Source organism: Diceros bicornis, chromosome 4 (assembly GCF_020826845.1).
Source record: "Diceros bicornis minor isolate mBicDic1 chromosome 4, mDicBic1.mat.cur, whole genome shotgun sequence".
In the NCBI taxonomy this organism is placed as follows: Eukaryota; Metazoa; Chordata; class Mammalia; order Perissodactyla; family Rhinocerotidae; genus Diceros; species Diceros bicornis.
This window is the reverse complement of record NC_080743.1, coordinates 67,033,008-67,048,311: the sequence shown is the minus strand read 5'-3', so window position 1 is coordinate 67,048,311 and position 15,304 is coordinate 67,033,008. Positions and strand designations below refer to the sequence as shown.

The window sequence follows — 15,304 nt, the reverse complement described above, 5'->3', positions numbered from 1 at the left end:
TTGATGTTTTTAGATGCACACAAGATGGAACAGGGAGAATTGTGCTTAGATATTTTTGGTAGATCAGCACAAGGGTAGACAGCTATTGAGAGTGGCTGCTGAGGGGTGGTCCCCATCGGTGGTGACCTTCAGAAGAGACCAGGCAGCCTTGTTTGTCAGCGTGGCCTAGGCAACTGGAAGGCAGGGGCTCCTAGGATTCCATGACACCCCACACCTTCCAATTCTGCTATGGCAACTCCAGACCGTTAACTGGCGCGCTGGGTGCTCTCTCCATCACTCCTGTCTGAGTCTGAGCTACAGGCAGTGCCTGTGGCTCTGAGCTCTGGCATCTTGACCCTTGTTTGGACAGTTACGGACTCTCAAGTGTTGTGGGGCGTCGATCAAGTTGTTCCCAACGGTAGGGTAGGAATTCCTGGATCAGGCCTGATGAAACCTGTTTGATGTCACTTGTTTTTTTGTATTGGTTTTTGTTTGATTTCACTTGTTTTTAACCTTATGTGTTTGGATTTCTCTAGCAGTCCCTGGCTCTACCTCTTCTGCCACACGTCACCATGGCAGTATGTCTTAGCTCTGTGTCTGATCCGAGGGCAGAAATGACGGTCCATGAAATCAACCAAGAATTGCATTCCCAGCTGGCAAAAAGCGAGCAGGACTTCCAAGACCTCATGGAGAAATTCCTTGTATCCCAAGCTACGACCTACTCTCTGGCCAAGGAGCTGCAGAAATATAGTAAGTCCTACAGGGCCATGGTCACCAAAGGGATGAATGATCACTGTCTTCCCTCTAAAATACTGAACACTCTCCAGACTTTATCTTCTATTCCCTTTGTCCAAATAAACTTCATTCTGACCACAATCCAGGAAAAGTAGAAGGGGGTATTTTACCCTCAGTTTGCTGGGGATGGAGACACTGAGGCACAAAGAGTTTAGTAACATTTTCAGGTTTGCAGTGTGGTGTAGGGTGGAATTAGAATAAAGTTCCAGATATGGATTGCTGGTGCAGCCACACAACTGCCTGCTTCTCTCGGGAAAGGGCTAGACTGTTTCTCTCAGCATCCTTTCTGTCCTGTATCAGATCCTGCATCACTGTTGGCCTAAATGTCTGGAACTAATGAACCCATCAGTTCAGACTTCTCTGAGGTCCCGGTGGCAAAGCACTGTGCTACTTACACTGCAGAAACTGGTGATAGTGCACACTGGGGAACACAGGTGATAGGACCTGCTTTAAAGGAGCTTAAAGATGAGGCTGCTCCTCCCTGAAACTGTGGTATCTGTGAGTGACACCATCAAGACAGGGAACAGCCTGGTGAGAGGGAAGCCCTGCTTCCAGGGCACTGGCTGTTCTTCCTGAGTCCAAGGAAACCATTGGACACCTGTGGTGAGGTTGAGGCTGTTTCTGTGGAAATCAGAATTTGCATACCACCCCCTCTGTCTCTCTCAGCTGGTGAACCCTCAGGGATGCTGGATAGCCAGCAGGTCCCGGTGACCTGGAGAATCTAGGCTGCGAGACATGTGCCCAAAGTGAGAATGAGGGTAGGTGGAGGAGACCCCTAGCCCCAGGAAAAACTCAAGCCAGTGTGTGAGGCAGGCCCTTCCCTCCCCCAGTCAGTCTCAAAATTGGAAGCTCGATTGCCTGTTCAGTAAGACTGGGCTGTGGTGATGAAAGGCATCGTGAGAACCTGGGCACCTGCACAATGGAGTGTTTCGAAGGAGTCTGGACAACTCTGAGCCTGAATTTGTGTCATATCCTACAATTGCTTTTCAATAAGCCATTGTGGAGGTGGTGATTAAAAATCACTGATACAGAGAAAAACTGAAGCCTGCCATTTAAAAATGTGAAGAGAAGAGCTTTCAGGAAAGGACAAACTAAGTTTTATTTACATCTTTCCTTATAATCATAGCATAGCCGTAGGAAACAAATTTTGAAGATGATGAAGAAGAAAGATCTCATTTAAGCCTGGGTGTCAAGGTAACATGGTGCAGTGGTGAAGAGCACGGACTCAGGGCCGGTCTTCCCGGGCTCCAATCCAAGCTGTGTATCTTTCTGAGCCTCAGATTCATCCTCGGGTAATACGGTGCTATCATAGTACCTACTTCTTTGACTGGTTGCAATGAATCACGTGAGTGATTTCTGTAACGCTCCTAAAACAGTTGCTGTCACAGAGTAAACAGTACTTATTAGTTCTTCCTTCTGCTACTTTCAGTTTAACACAAACTTGATTAGTATCTGTGCATATTTCCTTCAGGAATTTATGGTCTAATGTATTATATTTTTCAGAATTGCACCCACGTAAATGTTTTTATCTTTGAGGTACTTGTGCTTGAAATTCTGAGCTCAAGGGAACCAACAGTCAGTATAGTTCCCGGGGCTTTCCCAAGCATACAGGAAATCGCTACTCTGTGCGCCTGCTCAGTGTTTCCCTTAAGAGCCTGCAAGGCTTGGTAAAGTGGCCCAGGACTCAGGGTCAGTCTCAGGGGATGTGAATACTGACCTTGCCAAATACCAGTTAATCTGTCTAGTTACTTTCTGTGCCTTGGAGCTTCTCTTTCCTCAGCTCTAAAATGGGGAGTAACCAAATGCCGCGTAGTAGTTGGGAGGCTGAGGAATAAGATGTGGAAATCCCAGCGTAGAGCCTGGTGCTGGGGTTATGTCTGTCCCGGGATGGACCCTGCGTCCTCCCTTGAAGGCGGTGACCACAGCAGCATGGCCAGCTTTCCACTGAGCAGGCCTCTCTGTCTTTTCTCAGAGTGTGGAGAGTACCAAGACCTCGTTGAATCTGTGCTGGGGGAGAAGCTGCATCTTGAGGAGGGGAAGCTGGCAGAGCAGTGGGCGCTAGCTGAGAAGCTCAGGTAAGGGGAGTGTGTGTGGGGAGGCTGGGGGGAAGGGGTAGGAATCTCTGAAGTGGGGCAAGGAGCAACTTTGGGCCAGTAGAAGGCAGAAATGTACATGGCAGGCACATGTGCAGAAATATTTATAAAACAATTAGAGAAAAATAATTGGAAAATTATGGACCCCAATTATTCAGAGGCTCATTCACTCTTTTTTCAAAAACATAAATTATTGAACTGAAACTCACATGACGTAAATTTGAACAAATGAGAGTGAACAATTCAGTGGCCTTTAGTCCATTCAGTGTTGTGCCATCGTCACCTCATTTACCTTTAACATACTCACCTCCTGATGCACTACAGTTTGTCATTTTTTTTTTCAAAAGAATGCTGTCTCCTGCACCCTGTCTTTCTTGTGTTCTTTCCAGCGAACACCAGCTGTCCTGTCCACATTTCTGTGTCTGGCTTGGTGTCCACTCACTGCATAATGCACTGTGTGTATTTCCACATAGAAACGGGCACGGCTGAAGTGAAGAACTGAAGAGACGTGTTTTTACAGCAGGTTTAGGAAGACGGCTGGCTTTGTTGATGAAGGAAACAATGACTAGGATCTCCAGGAATCTACAGGAGAACTCTCTGATCCAGAGGAAGCTTATATTTTACCTTCTTCTTTCTCTTTGCCACCGACAAGTCACCACACATGTGCCAGAATTCTCTGAGGACTCCTTGGAGGAAATTCCCACAGAAATCTTCTTGAAAACCTTTAGAATCTATCACTCATCCCTTTTGACTCTGAAATGTTCTCTTCTGTCCCACCTTAGGGAATACAATATCCGAATTCGAGATCAGGAGCAACAACTGACCCATTTACGGCACCAGGTACAGGAAGGGAGAGAAGTGTCGGTCCTACTCCATCAGCACCTCAGTGACCTCCTCACACATGACGACCCTGATGACGACCAGGGGCCAGGCTTCGGAGAGCAACTGGCTGAGGGATGCGGGTTGGCCAAGCGCCTTGCCGGTGTGCTCAGCTCAGGTAAGGTGGCCACAGGCCCTGAGTGCACTGAACTGCTCTCAAAGGTGCCTGGCTCACAAGAGACTCCACAGCTCCCCTTGTAATGTTTTGACAAGCCGTCCTGGTTTCCACACCACACTTGGGGCCATGATAGGGTCAGGACTGGCTGGGTGGGAGCAGAGAGGAGATATTTACAGGGTGGAGGTCATGCTGCTCCAAGTGTCTGTTCCCTTCCTGATAGAGCGTGAGCTTTAGAGCAAGAGGCAGTGTTAGAGCACAGAAAAGAGGACATGACAGACAGCTTGTTAGAGTGAAAAGAGACCTGGCCAAAGCATGGGCTTTCCCAGGCTCTAGCCTGAGTGTTGACTTTACTAACAGTGGGCGGGAGATTGGTTGTTACTTCTTCCATATCGATCTCCTTACCTGTACAATGGATCCAATAATCCGTTTTGGTAGCTGTAGTCATCAAGCCTATGCCTTGGCATTAGCCATCCACAAAATGTCCCGCGTTTCTGCCTAGCCTGAAAGATGCGTTTGGATGCCAAGGCTTGTAGATCACCTCCGTCACTCTACTCTGAGTGTAGGAATTCCTCTGAACACTGGAAGACTAGTGTGTCTGGTGAGAAAAGGCTGCATAGTGCAGTAATCAGTGAGAATGCAGTTCAGCTTGTTCCCCAGAATATGTGAGGGAAAGATATCTGGGATTTTTGACACAGACCAGGGATACGGTGTTGTGATGAGGGTCTACCCGATCACGGAGGTATTCCCAGTGGTTCAGGGGAGCGAATCACGAGGTTCCACAAGACCCCACCTGAGGTCTCCTGGAATATGGCTCTTACGGTATCCTGTTGTCACACTGAGGATAGTGATGTCCCTGTGCCAGGACTGAACGTTGGACGATAATGTTCCAAGGGGGAACTGCTTAATGTGACTGACCCTTTCTGAATTTCTTTGTAGAAAACCATCCTGATCTTGGGGACGAGGAAGACCATCAGCACATGTCTTCCAGGTAAGTCTCAAGAATTGTGGGACTTCATGTTGAGAACATCTGGGGATCTCAGATACAGGGAAATCAGAAAGTGCTGACTAGACCCATTGCACCACAAGTGTCATATTCGAAAAGATGTCCTATTCCACTGTGCGCCTTACAGAGGCCAATTGCTTGATCTCTCTCCAATGTAGTCACCTGCAATCAGTTGATGCAGGTGTACTAACCAGCCAGAGGATTGCTTGCCCTGTCCCGTTCTCTCTTTGTGAGGACCACCGGCCGGCATAGGAAGCAATTATGCCTCTGCCTGTTTGGCATTAGCACTGTGGCAGGTATTTCTTGGCCAAGGAGGTGATGAGTAAAAAAAAAAAAATCCATCACCTTCGACCGTATTGAGAGAAAGTCATCTTGAAGCTTCCAGATTTCTAAGAGTCTCCAATGCTACCGGGGACACTGACTTGGCAAGTGTGCCTAGCTTTCAAGAATGTTTCTGCTAAAGTGTTGACGCCACCTTTCTGGTTTTCTGAGAGTAGGTGCGTCATGGCTCTTGTGTACTGGGGGAGCTCGGTCTCCTTGCTCACAAGCTCGTTTTCTGCTCAATGCTCTGAGCACCCTCTGCTTGCTCTCTGTCTCTCTCTCTCTCTGTCTCTGTGTCTCTCTTTTCTCACGCTCCCTATCTGGTAGTCCCATTTCCACACTATTCTGGCCCCAGATAGAGGAGGATTATTCCCTCTCCCTTGACGAGGACTTCCCATTTCTTTTCTGTGGACGGACCCTTCTGCCTTCTGGGGAAACCAGCGCTAGGACAGTGTGTTTCCCAAACCCTCTTGTTTCAACTTTAGTCCTCCCTAACCCACCAGGCTGAGGAGGGATCTGCCACCGATGGGAGAGCTTCAGCTCCCGACACCGTCTCTCGACGAGTACTATGGGACATACTCAGTTGATGTTGGCCGATCGCACTCCTACTGGACTCAGACGAGCACCTCCGTGTTCTGTGTCGATCAGGTGGAGGTCTGTTCTGTTCCGGATGCAGCCAGTGAGTATTCCATCATGCACGTCTTCAAGCTGCAGCTGGACTCCCTGCTCAGCCCACTTTCTTTGTACTCCACTCCTTTGGCTGTGTAGACAAACACATTGAACTGAATTAGTTCTAGGACTGGTTTGAAGCCAAACAAGAGGTGGTTCAGGGAACTGTGCTCCCTTCCTCATTTCCAGGATGCGCCCCTGTCACCCTGGCCCCACTCGCACATCACTGGACCCAAAGCTGGCATGACATCCACAACTCACGTCTGCAACGAATAGCATCGGTTCCGTCCGACATCCTATCGGGCATGAAATGTCTCTCCTCACCTTCAATGCCCTGCGTTTCATGCCTGAAGCATATCCCTTCAGATTCTAGGCCTACCCAGTGCGACTGGCATCCCTGTCAATGTCTCCATCAAAGACGTACCTAGGCTTCACTGTTCTTTGCCCCGTTCTCTATCTCCTTTCTCTGGGTATTTGTTCCTATGCAGTCCACCGACGACCGACCCTAAACACCTCTACGGATCCCTTGCTTGTGTGTTTCCCTCATGCCAGCCTATGCCTTGGCATTCGCCATCCCCAAGAGTGTCCCACGTTTCTGCCTAGCCTGAAAGATGCGTTTGGATGCCAAGGCTTGTAGATCCCCTCCGTCACTCTACTCTCAGTGTAGGATTTCCTCTGAACACGCGAAGACTAGTGTGACTGGTGAGAAAGGGCTGCATAGTGCAGTAATCTGTGAGAATGCAGTTAAGCTTGTTCCCCAGAATATGTGAGGGAAAGATATCCAGGACTTTTGACACAGACCAGAGATACGGTGGTGTCATGAGGGTCTACCCGATCAGGGAGGTACTCCCAGTGGCTCAGGGGAGCGAATCACGAGGTTTCACATGACCCCACCTGAGGTCTCCTGGAATATGGCTCTTACGGTATCCTGTTGTCACACTGAGGATAGTGATGTCGCTGTGCCAGGACTGAACGTTGGACGATAAAGTTCCAAGGGGGCACTGCTTAAAGTGACTGACCCTTTCTGAATTTCTTTGTAGAAAACCATCCTGATCTTGGGGACGAGGAAGACCATCACCGCATGTCTTCCAGGTAAGTCTCAAGAATCGTGGGACTTCACGTTAAGGGGACATCTGGGGATCTCAGATGCAGGAAAATCAGAAAGTGCTGACTAGACTCATTTCACCCCAAGTGTCCTATTCGAAAAGTTGTCCTATTCCACTGTGCGCCTTCCAGAGGCCAGTTGCTTGATCTCTCTCCAATGTAGTCACCTGCAATCAGTAGATGCAGGTGTACTAACCAGCCAGAGGATTGTTGCCCTGTCCCGTTCTCTCTTTGTGAGGACCACCGGCATAGGACGCAATTATGCCTCTGCCTGTTTGGCATTCGCACTGTGGCAGGTATTTCTTGGCCAAGGAGGTGATGAGTAAAAAAAAAAAATCCATCACCTTCGACTGTATTGAGAGAAAGTCATCTTGAAGCTTCCAGATATCTAAGCGTCTCCAATGCTACTGGGGCGGCTGACTTGGCAAGTGTGCATAGCTTTCAAGAATGTTTCTGCAAAAGTGTTGACGCCACCTTTCTGGATTTCTGAGAGTAGGTGCGTCATGGCTCTTGTGTACTGGGGGAGCTCGGTCTCCTTGCTCACAAGCTCGTTTTCTGCTCAATGCTCTGAGCACCCTCTGCTTGCTCTCTGTCTCTCTCTCTCTCTGTCTCTGTGTCTCTCTTTTCTCACGCTCCCTATCTGGTAGTCCCATTTCCACACTATTCTGGCCCCAGATAGAGGAGGATTATTCCCTCTCCCTTGACGAGGACTTCCCATTTCTTTTCTGTGGACGGACCCTTCTGCCTTCTGGGGAAACCAGCGCTAGGACAGTGTGTTTCCCAAACCCTCTTGTTTCAACTTTAGTCCTCCCTAACCCACCAGGCTGAGGAGGGATCTGCCACCGATGGGAGAGCTTCAGCTCCCGACACCGTCTCTCGACGAGTACTATGGGACATACTCAGTTGATGTTGGCCGATCGCACTCCTACTGGACTCAGACGAGCACCTCCGTGTTCTGTGTCGATCAGGTGGAGGTCTGTTCTGTTCCGGATGCAGCCAGTGAGTATTCCATCATGCACGTCTTCAAGCTGCAGCTGGACTCCCTGCTCAGCCCACTTTCTTTGTACTCCACTCCTTTGGCTGTGTAGACAAACACATTGAACTGAATTAGTTCTAGGACTGGTTTGAAGCCAAACAAGAGGTGGTTCAGGGAACTGTGCTCCCTTCCTCATTTCCAGGATGCGCCCCTGTCACCCTGGCCCCACTCGCACATCACTGGACCCAAAGCTGGCATGACATCCACAACTCACCTCTGCAACGAATAGCATCGGTTCCGTCCGACATCCTATCGGGCATGAAATGTCTCTCCTCACCTTCAATGCCCTGCGTTTCATGCCTGAAGCGTATCCCTTCAGATTCTAGGCCTACCCAGTGCGACTGGCATCCCTGTCAATGTCTCCATCAAAGACGTACCTAGGCTTCACTGTTCTTCGCCCCGTTCTCTATCTCCTTTCTCTGGGCCTTTGTTCCTATGCAGTCCACCGACGACCGACCCTAAACACCCCTACCATTCCCTTGCTTGTGTTTTTCCCTCATGCCAGCCTATGCCTTGGCATTCGCCATCCCCAAGAGTGTCCCACGTTTCTGCCTAGCCTGAAAGATGCGTTTGGATGCCAAGGCTTGTAGATCCCCTCCGTCACTCTACTCTCAGTGTAGGATTTCCTCTGAACACGCGAAGACTAGTGTGACTGGTGAGAAAGGGCTGCATAGTGCAGTAATCTGTGAGAATGCAGTTAAGCTTGTTCCCCAGAATATGTGAGGGAAAGATATCCGGGACTTTTGACACAGACCAGAGATACGGTGTTGTCATGAGGGTCTACCCGATCAGGGAGGTATACCCAGTGGCTCAGGGGAGTGAATCACGAGGTTTCACAAGACCCCACCTGAGGTCTCCTGGAATATGGCTCTTACGGTATCCTGTTGTCACACTGAGGATAGTGATGTCCCTGTGCCAGGACTGAACGTTGGACGATAAAGTTCCAAGGGGGCACTGCTTAAAGTGACTGACCCTTTCTGAATTTCTTTGTAGAAAACCATCCTGATCTTGGGGACGAGGAAGACCATCACCGCATGTCTTCCAGGTAAGTCTCAAGAATCGTGGGACTTCATGTTAAGGGGACATCTGGGGATCTCAGATCCAGGAAAATCAGAAAGTGCTGACTAGACCCATTTCACCGCAAGTGTCCTATTCGAAAAGTTGTCCTATTCCACTGTGCGCCTTCCAGAGGCCAATTGCTTGATCTCTCTCCAATGTAGTCACCTGCAATCAGTAGATGCAGGTGTACTAACCAGCCAGAGGATTGTTGCCCTGTCCCGTTCTCTCTTTGTGAGGACCACCGGCATAGGACGCAATTATGCCTCTGCCTGTTTGGCATTCGCACTGTGGCAGGTATTTCTTGGCCAAGGAGGTGATGAGTAAAAAAAAAAAATCCATCACCTTCGACTGTATTGAGAGAAAGTCATCTTGAAGCTTCCAGATTTCTAAGCGTCTCCAATGCTACTGGGGCGGCTGACTTGGCAAGTGTGCATAGCTTTCAAGAATGTTTCTGCAAAAGTGTTGACGCCACCTTTCTGGATTTCTGAGAGTAGGTGCGTCATGGCTCTTGTGTACTGGGGGAGCTCGATCTCCTTGCTCACGAGCTCATTTTCTGCTCAGTGCTCCGAGCTACCTCTGCTTGCTCTCTCTCTCTCTCTCTGTCTCTGTGTCTCTCTTTTATCACGCTGCCTATCTGATAGTCCCATTTCCACACTACTCTGTCCCAAGATAGAGGAGGATTGTTTCCTCTCCCTTGACGAGGTCTTCCCATTTCTTTTCTGTGGACGGACCCTTCTGCCTTCTGGGGAAACCAGCGCTAGGACAGTGTGTTTCCCAAACCCTCTTGTTTCACCTTTAGTCCTCCCTACCCCACCAGGATGAGCAGGGATCTGCCACCGATGGGAGAGCTTCAGCTCCCGACACCGTCTCTCGACGAGTACTATGGGACATACTCAGTTGATGTTGGCCGATCGGACTCCTACTGGACTCAGACGAGCACCTCCGTGTTCTGTGTCGATCAGGTGGAGGTCTGTTCTGTTCCGGATGCAGCCAGTGAGTATTCCATCGTGCACGTCTTCAAGCTCCAGCTGGACTCCCTGCTCAGCCCACTTTCTTTGTACTCCACGCCTCTGGCTGTGCAGACACGCACATTGAACTGAATTAGTTCTAGGACTGGTTCGAAGCCAAACAAGAGGTGGTTCAGGGAGCTGCGCTCCCTTCCTCATTCCCAGGATGCGCCCCTGTCACCCTGGCCCCATTCGCACATCACTGGACCCAAAGCTGGCATGACATCCTCAACTCACCTCTGCAACACGAACAGCAAAGGTTCTGTCCAACATCCTATCGGGCAAGAAATGTCTCTCCTCACCTTCAATACTCTACGTTTCATGCCTGAAGCGTATCCCTTCATATTCTAGTCCTACCCAGTGCGACTGGCATCCCTGTCAATGTCTCCATCAAAGACGTACCTAGGCTTCACTGTTCTTCGCCCCGTTCTCTATCTCCTTTCTCTGGGCCTTTGTTCCTATGCAGTCCACCGACGACCGACCCTAAACACCCCTACCATTCCCTTGCTTGTGTTTTTCCCTCATGCCAGCCTATGCCTTGGCATTCGCCATCCCCAAGAGTGTCCCACGTTTCTGCCTAGCCTGAAAGATGCGTTTGGATGCCAAGGCTTGTAGATCCCCTCCGTCACTCTACTCTCAGTGTAGGATTTCCTCTGAACACGCGAAGACTAGTGTGACTGGTGAGAAAGGGCTGCATAGTGCAGTAATCTGTGAGAATGCAGTTAAGCTTGTTCCCCAGAATATGTGAGGGAAAGATATCCGGGACTTTTGACACAGACCAGAGATACGGTGTTGTCATGAGGGTCTACCCGATCAGGGAGGTATTCCCAGTGGCTCAGGGGAGTGAATCACGAGGTTTCACAAGACCCCACCTGAGGTCTCCTGGAATATGGCTCTTACGGTATCCTGTTGTCACACTGAGGATAGTGATGTCCCTGTGCCAGGACTGAACGTTGGACGATAAAGTTCCAAGGGGGCACTGCTTAAAGTGACTGACCCTTTCTGAATTTCTTTGTAGAAAACCATCCTGATCTTGGGGACGAGGAAGACCATCACCGCATGTCTTCCAGGTAAGTCACAAGAATCGTGGGACTTCATGTTAAGGGGACATCTGGGGATCTCAGATCCAGGAAAATCAGAAAGTGCTGACTAGACCCATTTCACCGCAAGTGTCCTATTCGAAAAGTTGTCCTATTCCACTGTGCGCCTTCCAGAGGCCAATTGCTTGATCTCTCTCCAATGTAGTCACCTGCAATCAGTAGATGCAGGTGTACTAACCAGCCAGAGGATTGTTGCCCTGTCCCGTTCTCTCTTTGTGAGGACCACCGGCATAGGACGCAATTATGCCTCTGCCTGTTTGGCATTCGCACTGTGGCAGGTATTTCTTGGCCAAGGAGGTGATGAGTAAAAAAAAAAAATCCATCACCTTCGACTGTATTGAGAGAAAGTCATCTTGAAGCTTCCAGATTTCTAAGCGTCTCCAATGCTACTGGGGCGGCTGACTTGGCAAGTGTGCATAGCTTTCAAGAATGTTTCTGCAAAAGTGTTGACGCCACCTTTCTGGATTTCTGAGAGTAGGTGCGTCATGGCTCTTGTGTACTGGGGGAGCTCGATCTCCTTGCTCACGAGCTCATTTTCTGCTCAGTGCTCCGAGCTACCTCTGCTTGCTCTCTCTCTCTCTCTCTGTCTCTGTGTCTCTCTTTTATCACGCTGCCTATCTGATAGTCCCATTTCCACACTACTCTGTCCCAAGATAGAGGAGGATTGTTTCCTCTCCCTTGACGAGGTCTTCCCATTTCTTTTCTGTGGACGGACCCTTCTGCCTTCTGGGGAAACCAGCGCTAGGACAGTGTGTTTCCCAAACCCTCTTGTTTCACCTTTAGTCCTCCCTACCCCACCAGGATGAGCAGGGATCTGCCACCGATGGGAGAGCTTCAGCTCCCGACACCGTCTCTCGACGAGTACTATGGGACATACTCAGTTGATGTTGGCCGATCGGACTCCTACTGGACTCAGACGAGCACCTCCGTGTTCTGTGTCGATCAGGTGGAGGTCTGTTCTGTTCCGGATGCAGCCAGTGAGTATTCCATCGTGCACGTCTTCAAGCTCCAGCTGGACTCCCTGCTCAGCCCACTTTCTTTGTACTCCACGCCTCTGGCTGTGCAGACACGCACATTGAACTGAATTAGTTCTAGGACTGGTTCGAAGCCAAACAAGAGGTGGTTCAGGGAGCTGCGCTCCCTTCCTCATTCCCTGGATGCGCCCCTGTCACCCTGGCCCCATTCGCACATCACTGGACCCAAAGCTGGCATGACATCCTCAACTCACCTCTGCAACACGAACAGCAAAGGTTCTGTCCAACATCCTATCGGGCATGAAATGTCTCTCCTCACCTTCAATACTCTACGTTTCATGCCTGAAGCGTATCCCTTCAGATTCTAGGCCTACCCAGTGCGACTGGCATCCCTGTCAATGTCTCCATCAAAGACGTACCTAGGCTTCACTGTTCTTCGCCCCGTTCTCTATCTCCTTTCTCTGGGCCTTTGTTCCTATGCAGTCCACCGACGACCGACCCTAAACACCCCTACCATTCCCTTGCTTGTGTTTTTCCCTCATGCCAGCCTATGCCTTGGCATTCGCCATCCCCAAGAGTGTCCCACGTTTCTGCCTAGCCTGAAAGATGCGTTTGGATGCCAAGGCTTGTAGATCCCCTCCGTCACTCTACTCTCAGTGTAGGATTTCCTCTGAACACTCGAAGACTAGTGTGACTGGTGAGAAAGGGCTGCATAGTGCAGTAATCTGTGAGAATGCAGTTAAGCTTGTTCCCCAGAATATGTGAGGGAAAGATATCCGGGACTTTTGACACAGACCAGAGATACGGTGTTGTCATGAGGGTCTACCCGATCAGGGAGGTATTCCCAGTGGCTCAGGGTAGCGAATCACGAGGTTTCACAAGACCCCACCTGAGGTCTCCTGGAATATGGCTCTTACGGTATCCTGTTGTCACACTGAGGATAGTGATGTCCCTGTGCCAGGACTGAACGTTGGACGATAAAGTTCCAAGGGGGCAGTGCTTAAAGTGACTGACCCTTTCTGAATTTCTTTGTAGAAAAGCATCGTGATCTTGGGGACGAGGAAGACCATCACCGCATGTCTTCCAGGTAAGTCTCAAGAATCGTGGGACTTCACGTTAAGGGGACATCTGGGGATCTCAGATCCAGGGAAATCAGAAAGTGCTGACTAGACCCATTTCACCGCAAGTGTCCTATTCGAAAAGTTATCCTATTCCACTGTGCGCCTTCCAGAGGCCAATTGCTTGATCTCTCTCCAATGTAGTCACCTGCATTCAGTTGAGACAGGTGTACTAACCAGCCAGAGGATTGTTGCCCTGTCCCGTTCTCTCTTTGTGAGGACCACCGGCATAGGACGCAATTATGCCTCTGCCTGTTTGGCATTAGCACTGTGGCAGATATTACTTGGCCAAGGAGGTGATGAATAAAAAAAAAAAATCCATCACATTCGACCGTATTGATAGAAAATCACCTTGAAACTTCCAGATTTCCAAGAGTGTCCAATGCTACTGGGGCGGCTGACTTGGCAAGTGTGCATAGCTTTCAATAATGTTTCTGCAAAAGTGTTGACGCCACCTTTCTGGTTTTCTGAGAGTAGGTGCGTCATGGCTCTTGTGTACTGGGGGAGCTCAGTCTCCTTGCTCACGAGCTCGTTTTCTGCTCAGTGCTCTGAGCACCCTCTGCTTGCTCTCTGTCTCTCTCTCTCTCTGTCTCTGTGTCTCTCTTTTCTCACGCTCCCTATCTGGTAGTCCCATTTCCACACTATTCTGGCCCCAGATAGAGGAGGATTATTCCCTCTCCCTTGACGAGGACTTCCCATTTCTTTTCTGTGGACGGACCCTTCTGCCTTCTGGGGAAACCAGCGCTAGGACAGTGTGTTTCCCAAACCCTCTTGTTTCAACTTTAGTCCTCCCTACCCCACCAGGCTGAGGAGGGATCTGCCACCGATGGGAGAGCTTCAGCTCCCGACACCGTCTCTCGACGAGTACTATGGGACATACTCAGTTGATGTTGGCCGATCGCACTCCTACTGGACTCAGACGAGCACCTCCGTGTTCTGTGTCGATCAGGTGGAGGTCTGTTCTGTTCCGGATGCAGCCAGTGAGTATTCCATCGGGCACGTCTTCAAGCTACAGCTGGAATCCCTGCTCAGCCCACTTTCGTTGAACTCTACCCCTCTAGCTGCGCAGAAACACATTGAAGTGAATCAGTTCAAGGACTGGGTTTAAGCCCAAACAAGAGGTGGTTCAGGGAACTGTGCTCCCTTCCCCATTTCCAGGATGCACCCCTGTCACCCTGGCCCCACTCTCACATCACTGGACCCAAAGCTGGCATGACATCCACAACTCACCTCTGCAACGAATAGCAACGGTTCTGTCCGACATCCTATCGGGCATGAAATGTCTCTCCTCACCTTCAATGCCCTGCGTTTCATGCCTGAAGCATATCCCTTCAGATTCTAGGCCTACCCAGTGCGACTGGCATCCCTGTCAATGTCTCCATCAAAGACGTACCTAGGCTTCACTGTTCTTTGCCCCGTTCTCTATCTCCTTTCTCTGGGTATTTGTTCATATGCAGTTCACCGACGACCGACCCTAAACACCTCTACGGATCCCTCGCTTGTGTGTTTCCCTCATGCCAGCCTATGCCTTGGCATTCGCCATCCCCAAGAGTGTCCCACGTTTCTGCCTAGCCTGAAAGATGCGTTTGGATGCCAAGGCTTGTAGATCCCCTCCGTCACTCTACTCTCAGTGTAGGATTTCCTCTGAACACTCGAAGACTAGTGTGACTGGTGAGAAAGGGCTGCATAGTGCAGTAATCTGTGAGAATGCAGTTAAGCTTGTTCCCCAGAATATGTGAGGGAAAGATATCCGGGACTTTTGACACAGACCAGAGATACGGTGTTGTCATGAGGGTCTACCCGATCAGGGAGGTATTCCCAGTGGCTCAGGGGAGCGAATCATGAGGTTTCACAAAACCCCAGCTGAGGTCTCCTGGAATATGGCTCTTAAGGTATCCTGTTGTCACACTGAGGATAGTGATGTCCCTGTGCCAGGACTGAACGTTGGACGATAAAGTTCCAAGGGGGCAGTGCTTAAAGTGACTGACCCTTTCTGAATTTCTTTGTAGAAAAGCATCGTGATCTTGGGGACGAGGAAGACCATCACCG

The 15,304-nt window shown here is 49.9% G+C and overlaps 1 protein-coding gene across 1 annotated transcript in view; it reads left to right on the top strand.

Moving 5' to 3' along the window:
• Nucleotides 1-593: 593 nt before the first annotated feature.
• The window catches only part of LOC131401616 (neuroblastoma breakpoint family member 9-like), a 74,610-nt gene continuing 59,899 nt past the window's right edge, over nucleotides 594-15,304 (top strand). Inside the window, exons 1-3 of the mRNA XM_058536888.1 lie at nucleotides 594-729; nucleotides 2,747-2,849; nucleotides 3,650-3,864. Coding sequence (XP_058392871.1) covers nucleotides 594-729; nucleotides 2,747-2,849; nucleotides 3,650-3,864 — 454 coding nt within the window. The remainder of the gene's footprint in view (nucleotides 730-2,746; nucleotides 2,850-3,649; nucleotides 3,865-15,304) is intronic.